Raw genomic sequence first — 19,760 nt, 5'->3', positions numbered from 1 at the left:
AAAGGGGCAGTTATTTGACCTGCGTGTTATAGTCCATTGCTGATGGGGGTCAGAACAGAAACTCAAATGGAAATATGAGGCAGGAACTGAAACAGAGATAATGAAGAAATGCTTCTTACTGGCTTGCTCTCCCATGCATTGCTCAGCTACCATTCTTCTCTAGCTAAGGCCAACATTCCCAGAGATGGCACCAATCACAATGGGTGTCACCCTCCTACCTCAATGAACACACAAAATTCCACTACAGACAGGCCCACACACCAGTCTAAAGGAATCAATGCTTTTTATGATGTTCCCTCTTCCCAGATGTGTCAAGATGACAACCAAGATGACAGGCACTCTTCCACTTGTAACATGATTCACTGAGGTAAAATAAAGGTTTTCAATAGCTCTGGAGTCAGTAGAAGGAAGGATAGAGAGGTTTATCAACTGCTTCACTGTCCCAGTTATATTAGAGAAGTAAGATCTGATAGTCTGCTTCACAGTACAGTGAAGACAAATAATAATAATAATAATAATAATAATAATAATAATAATGTATTTTGTATGTCAATGTAGCCGACACAGAGGAGTAGCTATATCAAATAGGAATGATACGTGGCAGATAGCATTATACAATGTACGCATAGGTTGAAACAATATATTGCACCATATAAATATATACAATTATAATCAATCAGAATACTAAATTATGAAAGACAACAAAATGAAGCAATATGACTCATTCAAAACCAGTTGGTTCAGTAAATAAAACTGATGACTGTGACCCTGAAAAGGAAATAATTCCCCAGAAAATCAAGCAAAATTTCCTCAAGTGTATTAACAAATATCGATGAGGCAGACACTTTCATCTTAATTCAGGGGAATGTTGTCCTTTACCCTAGAGACACTTTGAGTATAAACAAAATACAACAAGTGGTTGCCATGGCTCAACAAATATCTTTTTACTTTTTGTAAATGTCGCTGTCCCAACAAGTTACCTCAAAATCAAACTTTTTCACTTTTTAAAATAAAAATATGATTATTTTCATACTAAAAAATGTAATGCATTAATTTCCATCCCACTGTGTGTTGTGAGCATTGAGCAGTTCTTACAGTCACTCCTTATGCTTCTGGACAAAAATGAAAGTTTTCCTAAATGGAACGAAAATTTTCACTCAGAACAATGCAATAAGATAGACGGAGCACTTGGAAAAATAGTTAGCCTAGCCTAGTCTATAGCATGAAATTAATAACCCTAATCTACAGGATGAGAGACTGTGAAGTGATTTCCAGTGTTCTTTTTCATCCAAAATCATCTGTTTAGTAAATCAGACTAAGATGATATTATTAACATGAAGGAATCTTTAACACAGTTTATGATTGTTAAAGAAATGCCAGCTGACTGATGGCTTCCTCATACTGAACATTCAATAGCATTAGCTATGTAAAGCCCATTGATATAAGGTTCTGTAATAAGTCATGTTCTTAACATGGATATTTTATTGCCCAGAGTACAGCAATAACCTTCAAGAGGACATTTACTCAGAAACCTCAGGACACTTCAGGGATACTCTCATGAACTTGGTCCAGGTATGACATTGCAAAATCATACCATTTTACACTCTTTATAAAATAGAGACATTTTATTCTTACTAAATAGAACAGAAAGTCCAGGTCTATTATATTTGTATACATTCTATGTAATAAAATTTAACATCAGCCAAGTTTGAGTCACTTAATTTAAAACTTGGCATAAGTATGAATATGTGCCAGCTTTATATGTGTATTTGCATGGATGTTGTGTCTGAATGCCTGGTGCCAACAGGTGCAAGCAGAAGGCATGGTGTTCCCTGGAAACTGGGATACAGATAGTTGTGAACTGAACCAAAGTCTTAGGGAAGAACAGCCCTTGCCCTTAACCACTGATCTATCTCTCCAAGTCTGTATTGTACTTTCTAAATTATTAGATGAGTTGGAGACATACAAAATTTCCTAGGGAGCTACCCTGTGCTTAGTGTTGTGTAGTGAGTTAATTTCTCATCTACTGCCACAAAATTATATAATACAAATATTCTTATAAGCGATTTACAAGCAAGGGAACAAATAATCAAAAATAGTATGATGTCAAGGACATGCATGCCCAGCAGCACAAAAAAACAAATGTGTGTCAGGGTGTGTGTGTGTGTGTGTGTGTGTGTGTGTGTGTGTGTGTGTGTGTGCAACGACTGCCCAGAGAGCCAGTACATTGAAATGCTGAATTGAATTAGATCCTATTGTATTTCACTTCCAGCAAAAGATTTCAATGCTGCCTGTACAAATTCCACTATATTATATATTACCAAAGAAGAAACTTACTTCTAATTAAAGTTATATTTTGTCATTTATCTTCTTATTCTACAATGACTAAATGGTATGTAATTATTTCTATCCAATTAACATTTCTCAAAAACATTCCACATATTAGCATTGTAATAACAGTAATATTTTAAAGTATAATTACCTTTTAGTTGCTGTCTGCATTTGAATGTTCCTGTCATCCTGTTGAGGCAAGGCATTCAGGAATTCAAGTGGAATCAGTGATCTGAGTTTAAAGAATAAAAGTACAAAACCCTACAGGTTCAGAGGACATTTTAAAGGCCATGGACTTTTCTTTATTTTTATAAAGTGTGTGTTACAGTGTGTACATTTTAATAAGTATGCTATGATATGTGAGTTCTGGAGAGGGGTGTGTATGTGTGTGTAATGGGGTGTGTGTTTTGTGCTGTGTGTCTAAAGTAAAATAATCATTTCTAAATCTGTAAAACTTTCTTTTATACATCAAAAACATAACCCTGTAATTAGCAAAACAGATTTTTTAAAGTAAAAGAAAATAATGCGCTACAAATCATAGAATTTCATACATGATAATGTGCAGTGAAGAAGAGAATTACTGCCTTTGAAGATGGAAGCAGGAAGTGTCCTTTGCAGTAAAGGACAAAAGGGATACAAAAAGAAGAGAAGTGATAGACGCAGATTCTATTTGGAGATTAATATAATTAACTCGTCTCTACTTTCTCTTTCTTCTCTCTAAACCCTCTAATATACTCCCCTTGTTTATTTTCAAATTCATGGCCTCCTTTTCATTAATTGTGTGTGTGTGTTCCTAAATATACATCCATTATACATGAATAATGTTACTTGTATGTGTGTTTTCTGAGAGCTGCACACCATTTGGCTTTCCAGACTCACATTCTCTCTATAGAATCAACAGATGAAAATACAACATTACACTTCGTGTATTCTTTCTTTGCCCTGAAAAGCTCTTTTGCCAATTAATAGATTTGCCTTCCTGGATTTTTCCATTAAAATTTATTTATGGGGGTAGCACATGTATCCCATCCTAACAGAGTAAAGGTCAGGGTAACACTGGTGGGAGCTGGTTCTCTCCTTCCACAATGTGGGTACCACTGTCAAAATCATACCATCAGGTTTAGCATCAAATGCCTTTTCTTCCCCGTGGAGCTATTCCGACCAGCTCCCTAAATTGCTTTTAACCTGTGTATTTCTCTGGCTGCCTTTTAAACTGAATTGTCAAAGCCAGTACATCTCTGTGGTCATTTTCCCTTGTCTTTCTTGTGAAGGGTTACCATGGAGTGTACCTTCCTTGAGAGCTCAATTTTGACAAATATAAAAGGATTAATAGTCTACTCAAAAAATGCATAGGCTCCTCTGTTTTGAACATGGGTTTCTAACATCTTTAAAAATAAACAATTCTAAATACTTGGAAGAAGGCTGACATGCCCACACAGTTAGATTCATGCACAATTGTGCAGGCTCTGACCTTTTTGAGATGTATGCTTTAAAGGACTTGTTTTTGAATCCTTGCATCCCCTTTATGTCTCTTTGTTTCACGCTTACAAGGTTCCTGAATAATGAAATGAGCCTGTTGTTACTGTAAGGCTGAGTTGTCATGGTCTTCCTTTCAAGCACTCTGCAACTTTCAAGTCACTTAGCTTGGCACCTACAAGGATCTTCCGCCTTCTAAGCTAATGGGAGCTTAAAGGGATAGGACAAGTTCCATTTCTTGAGGTCCTATGAAGATCAGGACAACTGATGATGAGAGAGCTTGTCTCTCAGTCTCCTTCCATCTTCTTATCTCCACATTCATTATGTCACTCTGATCTCCGGAATCAACAACACAGTGGAGGGTCATTCATGGGAGATTTGGGGGCTTTTTTTTATAAAAGCTGTAATTTTTTTTCTCTCAAATTTAAATCTAAACCTAAGTCAAACCTGCCCTATTTAAAATCAGGAGTGGCTGAATGTGTTATCCCATTTACATTTTAAAGAGGTTAAAATAAGCTTGTTGATCATCTACAGTGAACATCAAAACTAGGGAAAAAAAGTATTTCATTTTCTTTTATCACTACTATTACTACTTCTACTACTACTGTATTGTGGTGTGGGGCCGATGCTCCAGGCATGTGTATGGAGGTCAGAGTGCAATTGTGTGCAATTATTTCTCTCCTTTCATCTTTAATTGGGCCCCGGGGATTCAATTTGGGGCATCAGGCTTGTACAGCAAGCGCCTGTACCCACTGAGCCACCCTGAGAGCCCTCCTGTCCACTTACATGTCAAATGTATTCTATTACTCCATTTCTCACCTCTTTTTCCCTAGTACCATTTATTGCTACCTCATGGTTCTCTTTCTAAGTTATTGTCAGTTTTTCAGCTAAGACTACAGACAATTTGAGAGAGGGCAACAGAAGCAGAGAGTTAATAAAAATACAAATTATAATGGGGCATATGGATGAGTATACTTATGGGTATACATGAGTATCATTACTTCATGTACCAACCTAATTTTTTCATTGAAAAAAAAAAAACCCTAAAAATCGAGAAACACTTTTTTGTAAACTGCTAGCGAAGCCAAATATTACTGACTTCACACTGGGGAAGACGGTTAATGACCAATTAGATTCTCTCTAATTTCTCCATTTATAAAAGTAAAGCATATTGTCCAGCCTTAGTGTAAAGGCTTTCTCCTTGTCTTGTTATATTTTGTTTTGTCCTGTTTGGCTGTTGTCTCTTAAAGGCCTGCTCTTTTCTGAAGAGGAAACGGAGGAGGAGTGGATCTGGGAGGGAGGGGCTGGAAGGAGCAGAGGGACCAGAAGCTGTGGTTTAGGAGGACTGTGTAAGGGACTAATCTATTTTTAATGAAAATAAAAGAGGCATATTACCAAGCAAATCTATTAACCCATTAGTTAAACTGAAATTTACATTTTATAAGAAATCAAGAACTTGTTTCATTGTACGTGGTATTGGTTTGGCTGGGTTTGGTTGGAGTCCTTGTTGTGAATACACAGCTCAGAAAACTGCCCCTATCACCAACCTCAATTAGGTAAGACCTGGACTGACAATTTTAACTTCTAGTAACATATGAAATGAAGAATGGCCTGCATTTTATCATCGCCCGAATTAAGACCTCTGAGTACAGTAACACAGTGATGATATTTTGATATAAAATGGAAGGTTTTTTTGTATCAGAAAATAATTATATAGTGTTTTAAGATATTTACTCAGTATTATGTCAATAGCTCATTTCTAAGGTAACAGCTCTTTCATAAGGTAAATTTTTACTACATTTTGTGATTATCTCATGCCTGCATGCCACAACACACATGTGGAACCTGGGAGAGCTATGTATAAAAGTCAGTTGTCTCCTTCCACCATGAAGGCTCTAGGAATCATACTCAGACCATCGGACATGTATGCAAGCACTTGAATCTTCTTGCTGGCCATCATGAGGTTAATTTTAATTAAAAGATTCTCTAAATTTAGGAATCTTTTTTTTTAAGTAGTGATGCTTCATAATGTAAATTAAAAGGGTTTCCACTCAGAGAGTCTTCAATACAGCTGCAATAGAGTTGAGGAAGAGGAAAAGATATTGTGTGCCTGCCTGCGCTCCTGTCAGTGTGTTTGTCTGTCTGTCTACTCTATCTACCTACCTATCTATCTACCTACCTACCTACCTACCTATCTATCTATCTATCTATCTATCTATCTATCTAACTAACTAATCTATCTATCTATTGATCATCTATCATCTATCTGTCATCATCTTCTATCTACCTATCATCTCTCTATCATCAATCTAATCTCCTTTTTGTTTATTTGTAAGGTGTAATGCATGTTTTTATCACTGAATTTCACCTAACATGGTTATAAATTGACAAGATAAAGTCCTAATTCTTAAGTTTGATAATAGGAGTCTGAACATGCTCTCTCTCTCCCTCTCTCTCTCTCTCTCTCTCTCTCTCTCTCTCTCTCTGTGTGTGTGTGTGTGTGTGTGTGTGTGTGTGTAGGAGTGTGTGTGTGTGTGTGTGTATAACCCTGAGGCAACATGGTATATAGTAAAACTTTTAACAGAATAAAATGAGGGTGAATTGGAACTTAGATTTTGCAGGAAGCAAGAGAAGTTTGCTTAATTTACTACTTTACTAAAACGTATTTGCTTCTTTTTATTTTACTTGTTTCTTTGCCTTGGCATTCTGTACAAACAATGTGTATTTAATATTACATGCTTACATAGTTTCACAGTACATTATCTGCAAAATGCTAAACACAAAACCTAAAATAATGCATATTTCATGGGGATTAGTGAAGGCCTAATAGAAAATTGAGAAAACAAATTCTGCTAATGCAGATTTAATACAGTCTCATTTATTTATGGTGCTTTTGAAGCACAGAAGTTCTAAGTTTATTCATAATGCTTATTGAGCTTTATGATTTTATAGACTTCTGATTTCTATATTCAGTAATTACTTTCATGGGCCCCCTGGTTTATAGTTTATTATTTCCAAAACAGTGATTTGGGAATTTGAGAGTTGATCAGGTCTCTGGACCATTGTGAGCTGATGGCCTCTAACCAGACAGCTGGGGAATACTACAGTTTAGATTGATCTCATCTATTCTTGTCTTTACCACACTCAAATAGGTATCATGCTCTCTCCGTCTTTGCTTGTTTCTCTTTTCCTCTCTTTCAGGCATGCATGCTTATGTACTTGCACATGGACACACAAACACATAAACACACAAACCGAAAGAGATGGATAGGTGATAAATAGAAGATAGATAGAGGGATAGACAGGCACACATAGACAGACATACACAGACAAACAAAGAGAAAGACAGAAAGATAGGAAATTATCTTTTCCTCTTCCTCTACAGTTGTATATCCTTGGATTTATCACTTGATCTTTTTGAGAGTCAAACTGTGCTTACCGAATTAATGAATATGAGCTAATTCTCTCAGTTCTTCCACAATACAAATATTCTATTGTTCTACAGTTGTAGCAATCATGCCATCTGGTCCCATATCCACCTTCACTTCAAAAATCAAAGGAAAGATAATTTATAGATTTCATTCTGCAAATGTCATTAAAATTCAGACACACCCCTTTGGCATTATAGTAAAGACAGGGAATTAGAACATGGGAGATTTAAGGTGTTCATGAGCTACAGAGACAGGAAATCACTGCTATGATTTCTGGGAGGGAGACCTTGTACTTAGTTTGCACAGAGTTTTCTGCAAAGAAACAACTGAGGGAGAACACACTCCCCTTGAAAACTGATGCCAGTAATTAAGATGGCCCACAGCACTTCCTGCACACTTTTATTGCACTAGATTTGTGGAGGGTCTAATTATTTGTCAAATAAAGAAGGATTACTCTCTTGGAGATTAATTAATCAACATGTGCAAATTACATTTGAACAAGTGCTTTCTCAAAGAGAAAGAAGGGAAGCTAGCAGGTTAAATACTCCAGCCTCCCTCCTCATCTTGTCTGTTGGGGTTCTCCTGATGGTCCTTTTTGAAACCTGTACAGTGAGGCATCCAGAGCATCACTGCTGTCATCCTGCTTTCTGTAATCGTCTGGAGTCAGTTTATCTGCTCAAGAACTTCCAGGTAGTTTTCCTTGTCTTTAATGTCTGTCATGTTGATCTTTCCCCTTACTCAAATTCTCTGCTCACATACAGATGGACACCACTGCAAGTTAAACATGCAAGATTGTCACCTTTTTAAGCAAAAGCTCAGATAAATAGAGAGGCAGAAAAATCTCTAAGCAGTCCTCACAATTTTCACACATGCTGGAGTTTACTTAGCTGCACAGTTAAAGATCACACTTCAAAGATACAGAAAAACAAACATAAAAGTCTAACATCCAAAAAGGATTCTTTGCCTTCCACATGAGAAGTTCCTCAATACTCAGATATGATTTCTGACAGTTGGGAATCATGCATAAACAGAGGACACTTCTACATCTTATTACATTCACATCTAAAAACAGTAAATTATGCTATAAGATATTAATGAATAAGGGCATTATAAAAAACTTTGGAAAGTGATGAAAGTGTGACCAATCAGGATGTGGGAGACAGGAACTGTAGGGCTGGACAGAGTGGGAAGTTGCATTGTGATAGGATGGTCGGAGTAGATCTCATTAAATATAGGAATTTTTTTCTGATTCATTTGCCTTCCCCCCAAAATATATTTTCATAAGAAACAATTTGATACTAATTGATAAAGTTAAACTATGATCCAACTTTACTTCTGATAAATGAAAATTAATTCACATGAAACATAGATGAGTTAAACAAACATCGAGATGAAAGAATGAATCAAAATACAGATAGATGTAATAGAGTGAAGAGTCAACATACAGAACTGGAGAAAAAGTCCAATGCAAGATAAGAACCAGATAAGGTTAAAGAAGCAACAGGTGCTAAGGATCAATCAAACCTTATAGCCTGTATAAACATGGAATTTATTCTGAGTGGCCAGGGTGTTAGGTAAACATTATGTAGGTTTTTGAGTAGATGACATCTGTGATTTATACTTTATGATATTTACAATAAATTCTATATTTAAGAAAATACAATATGTAAATATATATAAATAATATATCATATAACATAATATACTAATATAATATAAATATACAAATAATGTAACAAAATATATAAATCTATAAATATTAATTAATCAATAAAACTATGGAGACAAGCACAGAGCCAGAAGCCTACATGAAGCCAGTCTCAGCAGAAACCTAGGATATAATGTTAGCTGTGAGCCACGTGGCAACACAGTAAGAATCAAGAGCACTCCTGGATGAGGGGGGGGGGGAGACAGTGTTTGTGTGTTAGCTACTGGGGAATTTTGTATGAAATATGAAACAAAATAAAAAGAATCAAATATGACTCGGGTTTTACTCTGAACAATAAGCATGGAATGGCCATTCACAGAGAGGTGGAAAACTGGAAGGGGCAGACCGGAAGCTGGTTGTTGAGAGTATGGAATTATACACATAGTGAAAGGGTCATGGAGAGATACTGAGTTTGACACTGGAATAGCCATACATAATACAAAATTCTGTAGTGGATTCCTACTAGAGAACCTGAATAGCATTACAAGACAGACAGAATCTAAGCCCTTATCAATAGCAGGAAATAGGAGACTAGGAAGACTAAAGGCAGACAAGAGTGCACAGCACCACAGCAAGGAGATTCAGCACGTTAAGGAACTGGATATTAAGAGGAACCAGTTCCCAAGACTGGAGAGTTTTCAGTGAAACAGAAGCAAAGTAACAAAGACTACATAAAGCCAAGCAATGAAGTCCTGTGAGGAAAAATGATGAACTTACACCAAAACCTACAGAAAAATCAAATAAGATAAACACTAGCAGTTACTGTGATAAGCTTATCAAATAAATAGTATGTATTCACAGAAGATATAATGGTTCTATTATTTTCACTTTTTTTTTTTTTTTGTAAACTAAAATCATTACAGATAACTGGAAAGGGAGCCCAAGGATATTGTTTGTCAAGAATGACTTCTGGTATGGTAACTAGATCCCAGAGCACGTAAAGCCACTGATATCTCGTAATTGTCCTTCTTTAACTCTCAGACCTATGACAATTGACTTAATAACTCAAAGTCCATTCATTGTTATCTCCAAAATAAGAGGAAGATACATAAGACCTCTAGGGATCTTGTATTGCAATGTGTTCATGACTTAAAGATAAAATACCTGTAATCCCACTAGCCAGTAAAGTTGCTTTCATTCTTTAAATGCTGTCTTCTATTCTTAAATTTTCACGGCTACAAATTTAGTCATAAGAAAATGTGAATTTATTTCTCTATGGAAATTGAACTTTCCTAGATGGGTTTAGGTTTCTGTTAGCAAAAAGAACATAGAAATTATTTAATTCAATATGGCAAATTAATCCACACAATACTTTAAACAGTCAAAATGTATGGGTACATAATCAATTTTTTGGATACTTTTACACTTTTTGATGCTTTTGATTCTTGCCATCATCTCATCTCTCCAGGATGCTGCTAGGTGGAAAAATATATATATATATACATGCACATTTCTGTATGCGTATACATACACACATATATGTATATGATGTCTTAGCAGGGGTCAGTGATGATGTCCTTCAACAGCAAAGATCTACATCCTTGATGATATTGACTGTGAGATTACAGGTGCTGGAAACAGTGAATAGATAATATAAGGTTGTAATGTCCATGATATATGTGCATACTTCTCAGTATTAACTCTGCATATGCACAGTTAGTTAATTAATGATGCTTTCTGTGTCTCTGTTTGGTCAGAGGTAGGATGAGTTAATGAGCCTCACCTTTATCTTCTTGGGATCTGAAGAGTCCCCCCAACATCTAGCCTTGTCTCCCAAGCAGTTCTAGTCAATGTTATCTCACTATAACCTTTGTCCTTGTAATGTCCTCGTAATGATCATAAACAACATCCTCATTCAAGCTTCAACACCAGTCCCTCAGCCAAAATGTAAGTTACTCTAGTCAGAAACAGGTAAGAAAATTGAGGTCCTATTCATGCTATGTAGGAATTGAGACAAATTCAGGACGACTGAATCCAATATTATCTCCACACCACACACACACAGACACACACACACACACACACTTTGTCCATCTTCCAATCTCACTGACTCCACTGGCATAAGCCCATTTCATGACAGGGAAAGGGCACTGGTCTTTAATGTTATCTCATAATTAGTAATCTCTCCCTCCATACTTTGGCTCAAAACCTGAAATACACTCTAATCACAAGCCTCTGCCACCTCTTTCCTCTTTTGCTTGACCATGGAGTCTGTTGGGTCTTGCATTGATGATTGGTCCTCCTTTCTTCTGTGTCAAAGGTCAAACAGACTCTCTGCTATTTATACTATAAGGGATGGAGGCTAAAAAATTTTACAGAAAATTCTCATTTGCAAAGCCTAGATTTCATCATGATTTTGTTGTTCCATAAGCCATGTTTTACAAGCCAGACATGACTGTGTCTGCATCATTTCACTAAGAGTGTCAAGCTCCATTACTACCACATCTGACAAGAGATGGCCAATCATGTTGATCAGAGCACAACAGAGAGGTGAAAAGTGGAAAACATCTCAACATTTTTCACTAAGTACCTCTGTTGGGAAGAAAAGATCACAAATAAAGTCCTTACAAAACTGCCTAATAATTCCTCGTATTTTTAAATATCCAAATAATAAGACAGATTGATAAAGAATCACCAGTGTTTGATGATTGAAGAATTTTGTTCCAGGAACCCTATATTCTGTATTGAAACCAATTCCCTGCTTATTCCACAGGCAAACAGGGAGGAAGGATACTCTGATCCTGCAATGGCTGCTCAGGATGCAATGGTAACCCGGTGTGACTCCCCACCTGACTCATAGAGCTTTGGGTAAAGCGAGGCTTGTTCTGATGATTCTTCCTGGCTGTGTGATGTTGCAGGTGCTGTGGGAAGCCTGCCAGCAGAAGACTGGGGAACATAAAACCATGATGCAGATGATCCTGTGCAACAAGAGCTACCCACAACTTTGGCTGGGTAACTAGAAACAGGCTCTTTCCAGCTCTTTAGCCAATTGAATGACATACAAGTAGCTAGGATAAAAGAGGAAATGTCACCCAGAAATATAGAAAAGCCAATTACTGTACTGAATTACGTCTATAGTATGTTTCATTTAATGATACTGCAACAGAATAAAGCTCTGCCACTGTTTATCTTCTTTCCAAAAACTAAAGTCCATAGCTTTCAAATACTGACACTTAAAAGTTACCTATTTAGGTATATGAACTCTTTCTTAGCAGGCACATTATATTGTATCTGAACAGTCTCTAGAGAGCTTACTGTGGCCAGACTATGAGTCAAGGTCTTTGTTACAGACAAATGTGATTTATGAGCTATCAGTAGCACCTATTGGTCTTCAAGATGTGCTCACATTAACCTACACTTGACTTTCTTCAGATTCTGCAACCATTCTTTTCCCTTATTAGAAAAACAAATTAAATACAATTAAATGAAACATAAAGTCATCAATTTTTTTTAGCAACAGCCTACTCTAACTCAATTATGCCTCTTTTACTTTGTATCAATTAAAGATTAATACTAATGATAGCAACACTTCACATCTGAGTTGAAACAGCTGAGAACTAAACCATTGCCAAGGAGAATGCCAGCTGAGTACATTCTTTGAAGAGGACAGAATTATTGAACATTATTTTATGTTACTAATGAATCTCCTATTTCTCATATGAGCTGTTCCAACTTCTATCGTCAATATCACTCAGAGGATTTTTGTATTTAACTTTTACATTTAGGCTCTAAATAAAGTTTGTTGTAGACAAATAAATTTAGACTGGTTATTTTTTATGTTTCTGGAGATGCCTCATAGACAATAGTTCACTCTGTGCCTCCTTCCCATCTATAAATGAGCACTTGATTCATTGGTCCAACTCAAGATAACATAGTCCCCCAGTCCAGCAACAGTAGTTCTTTGGAGTCCAAGATTCATGTAAGTTTTAGCATCTCATAGGAGCTATACTTGTTGTTAAGAGTAGATACATCATCATGAAGGGTATTAGTACTAAGAAATACTTCAGAGAACATACTTATCTTTGCTAGGATAGTAATCTAACTAGTATTTGTACTTTATGATATTTATGAAAATCCCTTTTGAGTGATAAATTTCTTGAAGTTTTCCAGGAATTTCAAAATATTTCTGGCCAAGACCTGGTGGATGCCATCAATGACTGTTACGATGGTTATTTCCAGGAGCTGCTGGTTGCTATTGGTAAGATGGATTTCATATGATGAACCGCAGACCTTGCCTTTCACAGCACTGAATGGCTCTGACTGAACATGTGCATGAGTAGAATCTTAATTGAAGCATTTTTCTCAGGGCAATTATTTGAAAGATCCTTAAACTCTCAGAAAGTCTGTCAGCTACTGGTTCAATTCAATGAACGGGCAGCCTGGAGACATTAATCAACTGCCATTAATTCCCCAAGAGCAGACTCAATTTCCATATGAGAAAAGTGAAGTCTTGGATGCCTAGACTCATAAGTGACTTCTCATAGCTTTAAGTCTATGTTAGGACCATTGACTTCCTCTCCTGTTTCAAGAGCAAATAAATGCTAATAGTGTGACTAGTTTCTTGTCTCCAAGAAGAAAGGTGATATTTTTTTAGTTTGGCTTTTAATGGTTATTTAAATTTCTACTATCCTCAGTAAATTTCCCTTTAGAAATAAATCTTGTCATCAAAAATAACTTAAACTATTAATTAGTAGCAAGTACTACAGGCATGACTTCCCAATGTTGTTAGAAATTGTGTGCCTGCTGCAGAAAAGACCAGGGCTCTTATTCATCAAGACTATTCCAGTGTTCACACTTAACATGTACTCTGTGATTTGTCAGCACAGACTACAAAAAAAATGTACATAAAGAATCATTGTGAAGTATCCTATAGTAGGTGCATCAAATGAACACTTAGACATGTACTGAATAAACAATCAGTCCCAAGAAGGTCTTGGCATAGAGCTGAAGTGTAAGTCACAGCACTTTTATAAATAATCTAGTATGAGATTTTTAAGCAAGTACCCTATGAAAAAGATTTGGTGGATTTCTATGATACACCTAAAGATATATGATATGAAGGCTTTTGTCTATGAATGTTTAGATAGATAGATAGATAGATAGATAGATAGATAGATAGATAGATAGATAGAATTCATCAAATTCCAAATAAATATAATAGTTATATATCTATCACATGTCAGCTAGTTAGCAAAACAGTTAGAGTAGAACTCATGTCATTGTAATCTCAAGGCAGCCCAACTGATGTCAAAAAACAGTGGGCCTAAGGGTCATCAGCAATACCAGGAAATATCTATCTGGTTCATCCCATCATTCAATACTGAATAAGCACCTACTCATTTCCAATATGGGTGGTACAGGTGGAATAGTGAATTAACAAAGCCAAGAATAGCAACACTAGCCTCTGCTTTCTGGAACCTTCCTTCCAGAAATCACTTCTCAGGTTTACTTGTCTCAGTAATAAAAGTGAGATAAAGATGAAGAGATGGTCTCATGACCTAAAATAATTACTAGAACTATAGAGAAATACTAGTTCCTCATTTATTATTCATTTATGTAATTAATCTATTAACATTTCAAATAAAGGCTTATTGGTGGCCTACAGTCTGAACTGATATTTTACAGGGACAACTGTTGGATAGGTGCTGGTCTGTTCACAACCCTAGCATTTATAATCCAATGATATCTAAACCTGGAGGAGGCGCTTTACATTTGTAACGGTTTATCCTTAAATGACCTACATTCTAGTCACAAATCTTTCAGGGATCAAAAAGCTGCTGGTATAGACCAGTTTTTGAGGTTATCTGAAAGAGCAGCGTTCTGGAAGGTGAATGGATTATATGTGTTTGATTTTATATCTCGCACCACAGTTTTTAAAAATTAATAGTAATGGTCATATGTTCAGTGAAGGTCATTTGTCATTATAAAATATATTGACATGCTGTGCTTCTCAATAGAGTGTGGCTAGTGTTGCCATCATTCTAAGCCCTGAAATTATAATGCAAGGTGATGATGGTGGAAAATATGTAAGTGCTCTATTTCCTGACTTCTGAAGAATTACCTCTCGTCATTCCTATTTGTTCCTTGTTCTCTTCCTCTCTAGTTCGTTGTATCCAGGACAAACCAAGCTATTTTGCTTATAAATTATACAGGGCAATCCATGTAAGTATAACACATATATTTAACTTATTCAAAATTAGTATCTATTATTTTTATTTCAAAGAAAATATGTTCAAGTAAAAGGAAACAAGTTAAACACCAAAAGCAAAATTCATTAAATACGGATAATCTCTGCTTTCTACAACATAGGTACATAAGACATGTGATACTTCATGGTCTTTCATCCTCATATACTTTAGAATCTTAGTATTTACCATTTATTTAAATTGATAATTCAAATGTGCCATGACGGTGACAACTAATGCCTTCCCTGTGTATGACCTGGGCAAATAACCACCATTATTGATTCCAGCTATGCCCTGATTCAGGAAACTTGGTCAGATATTTTGTTGTTGTAATTACCCCAAATTATGAAATCTTAGTAGATTTATACTCAAAATATTCTGATATGGGAACATTAGATTATGTTGAGTGGCCACCAGATGTCACCATTATTCCATGTGAAAAACATTTGAAACTTCCCTGGGGGGAGCCCCAGGCATCCCATAGCAGTGAGAGCAATGTTGAAGTCCTGTGGGCTCACAAACAAATCACTACTGAAAAGGAAGAGCTTGCATGCTGGACAAGCCTTTGAAGTAGTAGTCTCTCTACCCACATTTCTGCTGTTTTTAGGATTTTGGCTTCCATAACAAAACTGTCATCAGGATTCTCATCGCCAGAAGTGAAATAGACCTAATGACCATAAGGAAACGTTACAAAGAGAGATTTGGAAAATCCCTCTTTCATGATATCAAAGTAAGTTTGCTCTTCATAATTGACTTTACCTCACATATTCTTTCTGGACTGTAAATAAAAGCTTTAAATTCAAACAACTTGCTGTAGGGATCTAAAAAGTTCCATGTCTGCCAAGGACGGTTAACTTAAAGAACTCAGAGTTCAGTGCTTTAACAAACATCAACTTGGAAAGTCATTGCTCCACAGAAATAAAACTTTTTGATCTTTGCTTTTAAAACAAAAAAAAAATTTATGTAATTGTAGAAAATATTCCCTCCCTATGACTGTGTTTCCAGGTTTGCCTTCTGATGTGAACAGCAGAGGGTGTGGTAGTTTACCTGTAATTTCACCTGCAACCCTCACACTAGATCTACTGAGGTGGCGGGTGGAGGACTGACACTTCAGGGTTCCCCTCAGCTCCATAGCAACTGCAGACTAAGATCCACTATCTGAAACCTCTCAAAACACAAGCAAGCAAGCAAAGAAACAAACAAAAACAAAAATCAATATTTTGCCATGGGAATTATTAACTACTGCCTGGCAACACTCCTCATAAAATCACAGAAAACAAGGCATCCAATCAAACACCATCAACTGCCAATTTGGAGAATTTTATTACTGAACATGTAAAACTCGAAATGACCAATCACTTCACCAATCAGAGGGCAAGGAAATAATTCAAAACCAAACAAGCTAATTTCTTATTCTGGTCTTCCTAAAAAATTTAAAATGTCTTATATAACTTGGCAAAAAAAAAAAAAAGAAGAAGAAGAAATATATGGACCATCTATGCAATTTGTGGGTGCAGTACAAAATCAATATGTTTAGTTTCTTCACCAAAGAAAACCAAAAAGGTATTCAGGATGGAGAGAATAGAGCAGCAGAACACAAGCCATAATTGAGACTGTGTTTTATAATTGATACCTTGGACAGTCGCATTGTTTTCAAGTGAAACTCCCAGTCACAAGAAAAAACCAGTTTAGCTCCTTGTATTACTCAAGACATAACCCTCAACATCTCAGAGACGGGAGCCACAAATTCCAAAGTGCTTTCTAAGCCTTTGTTGGAATCAAAATGGCTCTAAGAAATTGATGCACCAGTTAAAATCAATTTGATGGGTTTTTTTTTTAATCTTTGATAAAATGTTCATTATGTCTGTCTTGAAGTCTGAAAACTGTTAGTGGTGATCAACATGTACCAGTGAGTCAGAATTCAGTTTCCAAGTGAACAAGCTAGCTTGTTTATACTATTTGTAACTATTCCTAGCCATATTGAAGACAAGTTATAATAATGCGATGCTACTCTGTGCTTTTAAATCTGTGGGTCTTAATTAAACAGCTTTGTGTAAAGAAGCATTAATATGATAAATGATTTTTATGAAAATGGATTCTATAATGGCATTCGTTCAGCTACCTATTCTGGAGTATTTAGACTTGATGAAAGAAGATAAAAAGAAACAAAGTTGCCCTAATTTTCTACCACAGACACCCAGTAGTGAGATGCTTCTAGGTCCTGATATGGCTGGAAACCTTGTTTCCCCACATTCCTACACTGAAACCCTAACACTAAGGAGATGGTTTTGGGAGCTGAGCATTTGAGAGTTAAGTCAAGAGGGTGGAATCCACAAGTAGAGCTATTTTCCTTTGGGGGAAATAAAAAGCTCCTGGATGTTCCTTTGTCCCTTCTGCCATGTCAGGCTGCAGTCAATAAAGAAGTATTCACAAAACATTTTGTCACTTAGATCTCCCATCCTCCCTAACTTAGACATAAACTTCTGATATTTTAAGCCAAGTCGATTGTGAAAGGCCCCAGAAGACTAAGGTAGCTACTGTTGATCTTTTTCACACGTACATAAACAGTAACATTTTGCTTTCAAAAGGAAGGATTTTATTAAACCAGAACATCTTCTTTATAAAGTATGCTGTGAAATAGAAAAACTCCCTCAAATGACTGACTATCGCTTTTCAACCTTTCATTGTCATATGTAACACTACAGTGCATATCTTTTTTGCGTAAATCTCATGCTCATCTATAATTGATAATATTTTAACTGTATTTCTTTATATAGGATTACTGAATTAAACAGTATAAATATTTTCAAATCTTTTGAGCCACAGTGGCGATGTCCAGACACTATACTGATTTATGATAACAGTAGTAGTAGGGTATCAATTCCTAAAGCTGAGGAGAAGATTCACTGTAACACGTTACTGTGCTCACAAATACACATTAAAGCTCCATCCGCTTTATATAAAACATATTGTATTAACTAAAACATAGCACTATTTTAACAAGTTTCACATTGAATAGTACTTAGAATATCTTTATCCAAAAAAAATTAAATAATTTTAGTGAAGACTAATGGTCCATGAATCTTTTATACTGCAATTAGAAAATTTACAGCTGACCTTTAGAAACAGGGAGAGATTTGATTTTTACATGCCTTTATTTTTTTTTTCTTTTCAGAATTTTGCTTCAGGGCACTATGAGAAAGCACTACTTGCCATCTGTGCTGGTGATGTGGAAGACTACTGAAAAGAGGGAGAGTTTGAAGGTGATGCGATCTTCTTTATAGGCACCCGACATAGACTGCTGAACGCGTGCTGTATTCACACTGAAACAGAACTATAAAATCAAATTTTTCTTCTATCTCTACAATTATTCTGAGACAAAAATCTCCTCTGTTGGAAATGTGTAATCCTAGATTTGTAGCCCTTATTCAATTAGTAATCAATTAAACTGTATATGGTAGAATAAGAAAAGCACTGCATTGGAATCAATTTTATTTACATGTGAACTGTCAGTTCCTACAACAAGAAAATCTGACAGGACTGTTTTAATATCAGTCTGAAATGTGGAAAATTGACCACTGTCTGTGTGACCACCATCCATATTATGGTCACCATTAGTGCCTGATCACCCTCTGTGTGTGACCACTGTCAATGTGACCACCATCCATGTTATGGTCACCATTAGTGCCTGATCACCCTCTGTGTGTGACCACTGTCAGTGTGACCACCGTCCATATGTGTTCACCCTCAGTGTGTAATAACTCTCAGTGCATGATCACCCTCAAAGAAATTGCCTGGACTCTTGGACAAACAAAACAAAGCTGAAGCAAGGGCCTAGAATAGCCTTGTAATGAAAATAGATAATCACAAATAAACTATACCAAGAGGCATACTTTCTGAATTAGTTGTACTAAAACTTGAATAAAAAGTAAGGGTTTGCGTGCATCTGTGTGTATAACCTGATTGTGTAAATGTCCCTCCAATAAAAATAGGTAAGCTACTGTTTTAAAGGGAGCTCTTTGTTTAGTTTTGGAGGAAGGCTAGGCACATATGGACCATGGCTCATGTGCTCCATGGCACATATATAAAGGCCTGAGACAGTTACCTGGCAGCAGTTTCCCTGTGAGCTCTTGAGATCAAAATCAATCACTTGCTCAAGAAACGCAAAATGCCAGAAGAGTTATTGCTCGACATATATAATTTTTACATTTAAAATATATTCGTATCAATGACCCCCTTCTCTTTCCTCCTTCTAAGCCCAACCATGACTTGCCTTGCTCTCTCTAAAATTCATGGCCTCCTTTTTAAATTTGTGTGTCTGTGTGTATGTGTGTGTGTGTGTGTGTGTGTGAGAGAGAGAGAGAGAGAGAGAGGGGGGGGGGGGGAGAGAGAGAAGAGAGAGAAAGAAGAGAGAGAAGAGAGAGAGAATATAATCCTTAATATATAAATACAATTTGCTCGATAATTCTAATGTTTCTTGCAGATATAGGACATGAGGGCTAAACACTTCGCATTGGATAGGCACTTGGGGGTCCTTCCCAGCAGAAACAGATTTCTCCTGCTCTAAGAATTCCTTAATTGCCTAGTCTTTCTCTGGGGTTGGGGTCCCATGAGATTTCCTTCTTCCAT

General features: G+C 36.3%; 1 protein-coding gene across 2 annotated transcripts in view; it reads left to right on the top strand.

Moving 5' to 3' along the window:
* Anxa10 (annexin A10) overlaps window positions 1-19,075 on the top strand; it is a 66,152-nt gene extending 47,077 nt beyond the window's left edge. Inside the window, exons 6-12 of one of the 2 annotated variants that reach the window (NM_001136089.2) lie at window positions 1,493-1,572; window positions 11,660-11,713; window positions 11,805-11,898; window positions 13,049-13,144; window positions 15,050-15,108; window positions 15,739-15,861; window positions 18,307-19,075. In NM_001136089.2, coding sequence (NP_001129561.1) covers window positions 1,493-1,572; window positions 11,660-11,713; window positions 11,805-11,898; window positions 13,049-13,144; window positions 15,050-15,108; window positions 15,739-15,861; window positions 18,307-18,375 — 575 coding nt within the window. In that variant the 3' untranslated portion in view covers window positions 18,376-19,075. The remainder of the gene's footprint in view (window positions 1-1,492; window positions 1,573-11,659; window positions 11,714-11,804; window positions 11,899-13,048; window positions 13,145-15,049; window positions 15,109-15,738; window positions 15,862-18,306) is intronic. The other variant, NM_011922.3, reaches the window with a different exon arrangement.
* The last annotated feature ends 685 nt before the right edge of the window (window positions 19,076-19,760 follow it).

Source organism: Mus musculus, chromosome 8 (genome assembly GCF_000001635.26).
Source record: "Mus musculus strain C57BL/6J chromosome 8, GRCm38.p6 C57BL/6J".
NCBI lineage: Eukaryota > Metazoa > Chordata > Mammalia > Rodentia > Muridae > Mus > Mus musculus.
Note: the sequence above shows the minus strand (reverse complement) of the source record. Positions and strands in the feature narration are given on the sequence as shown.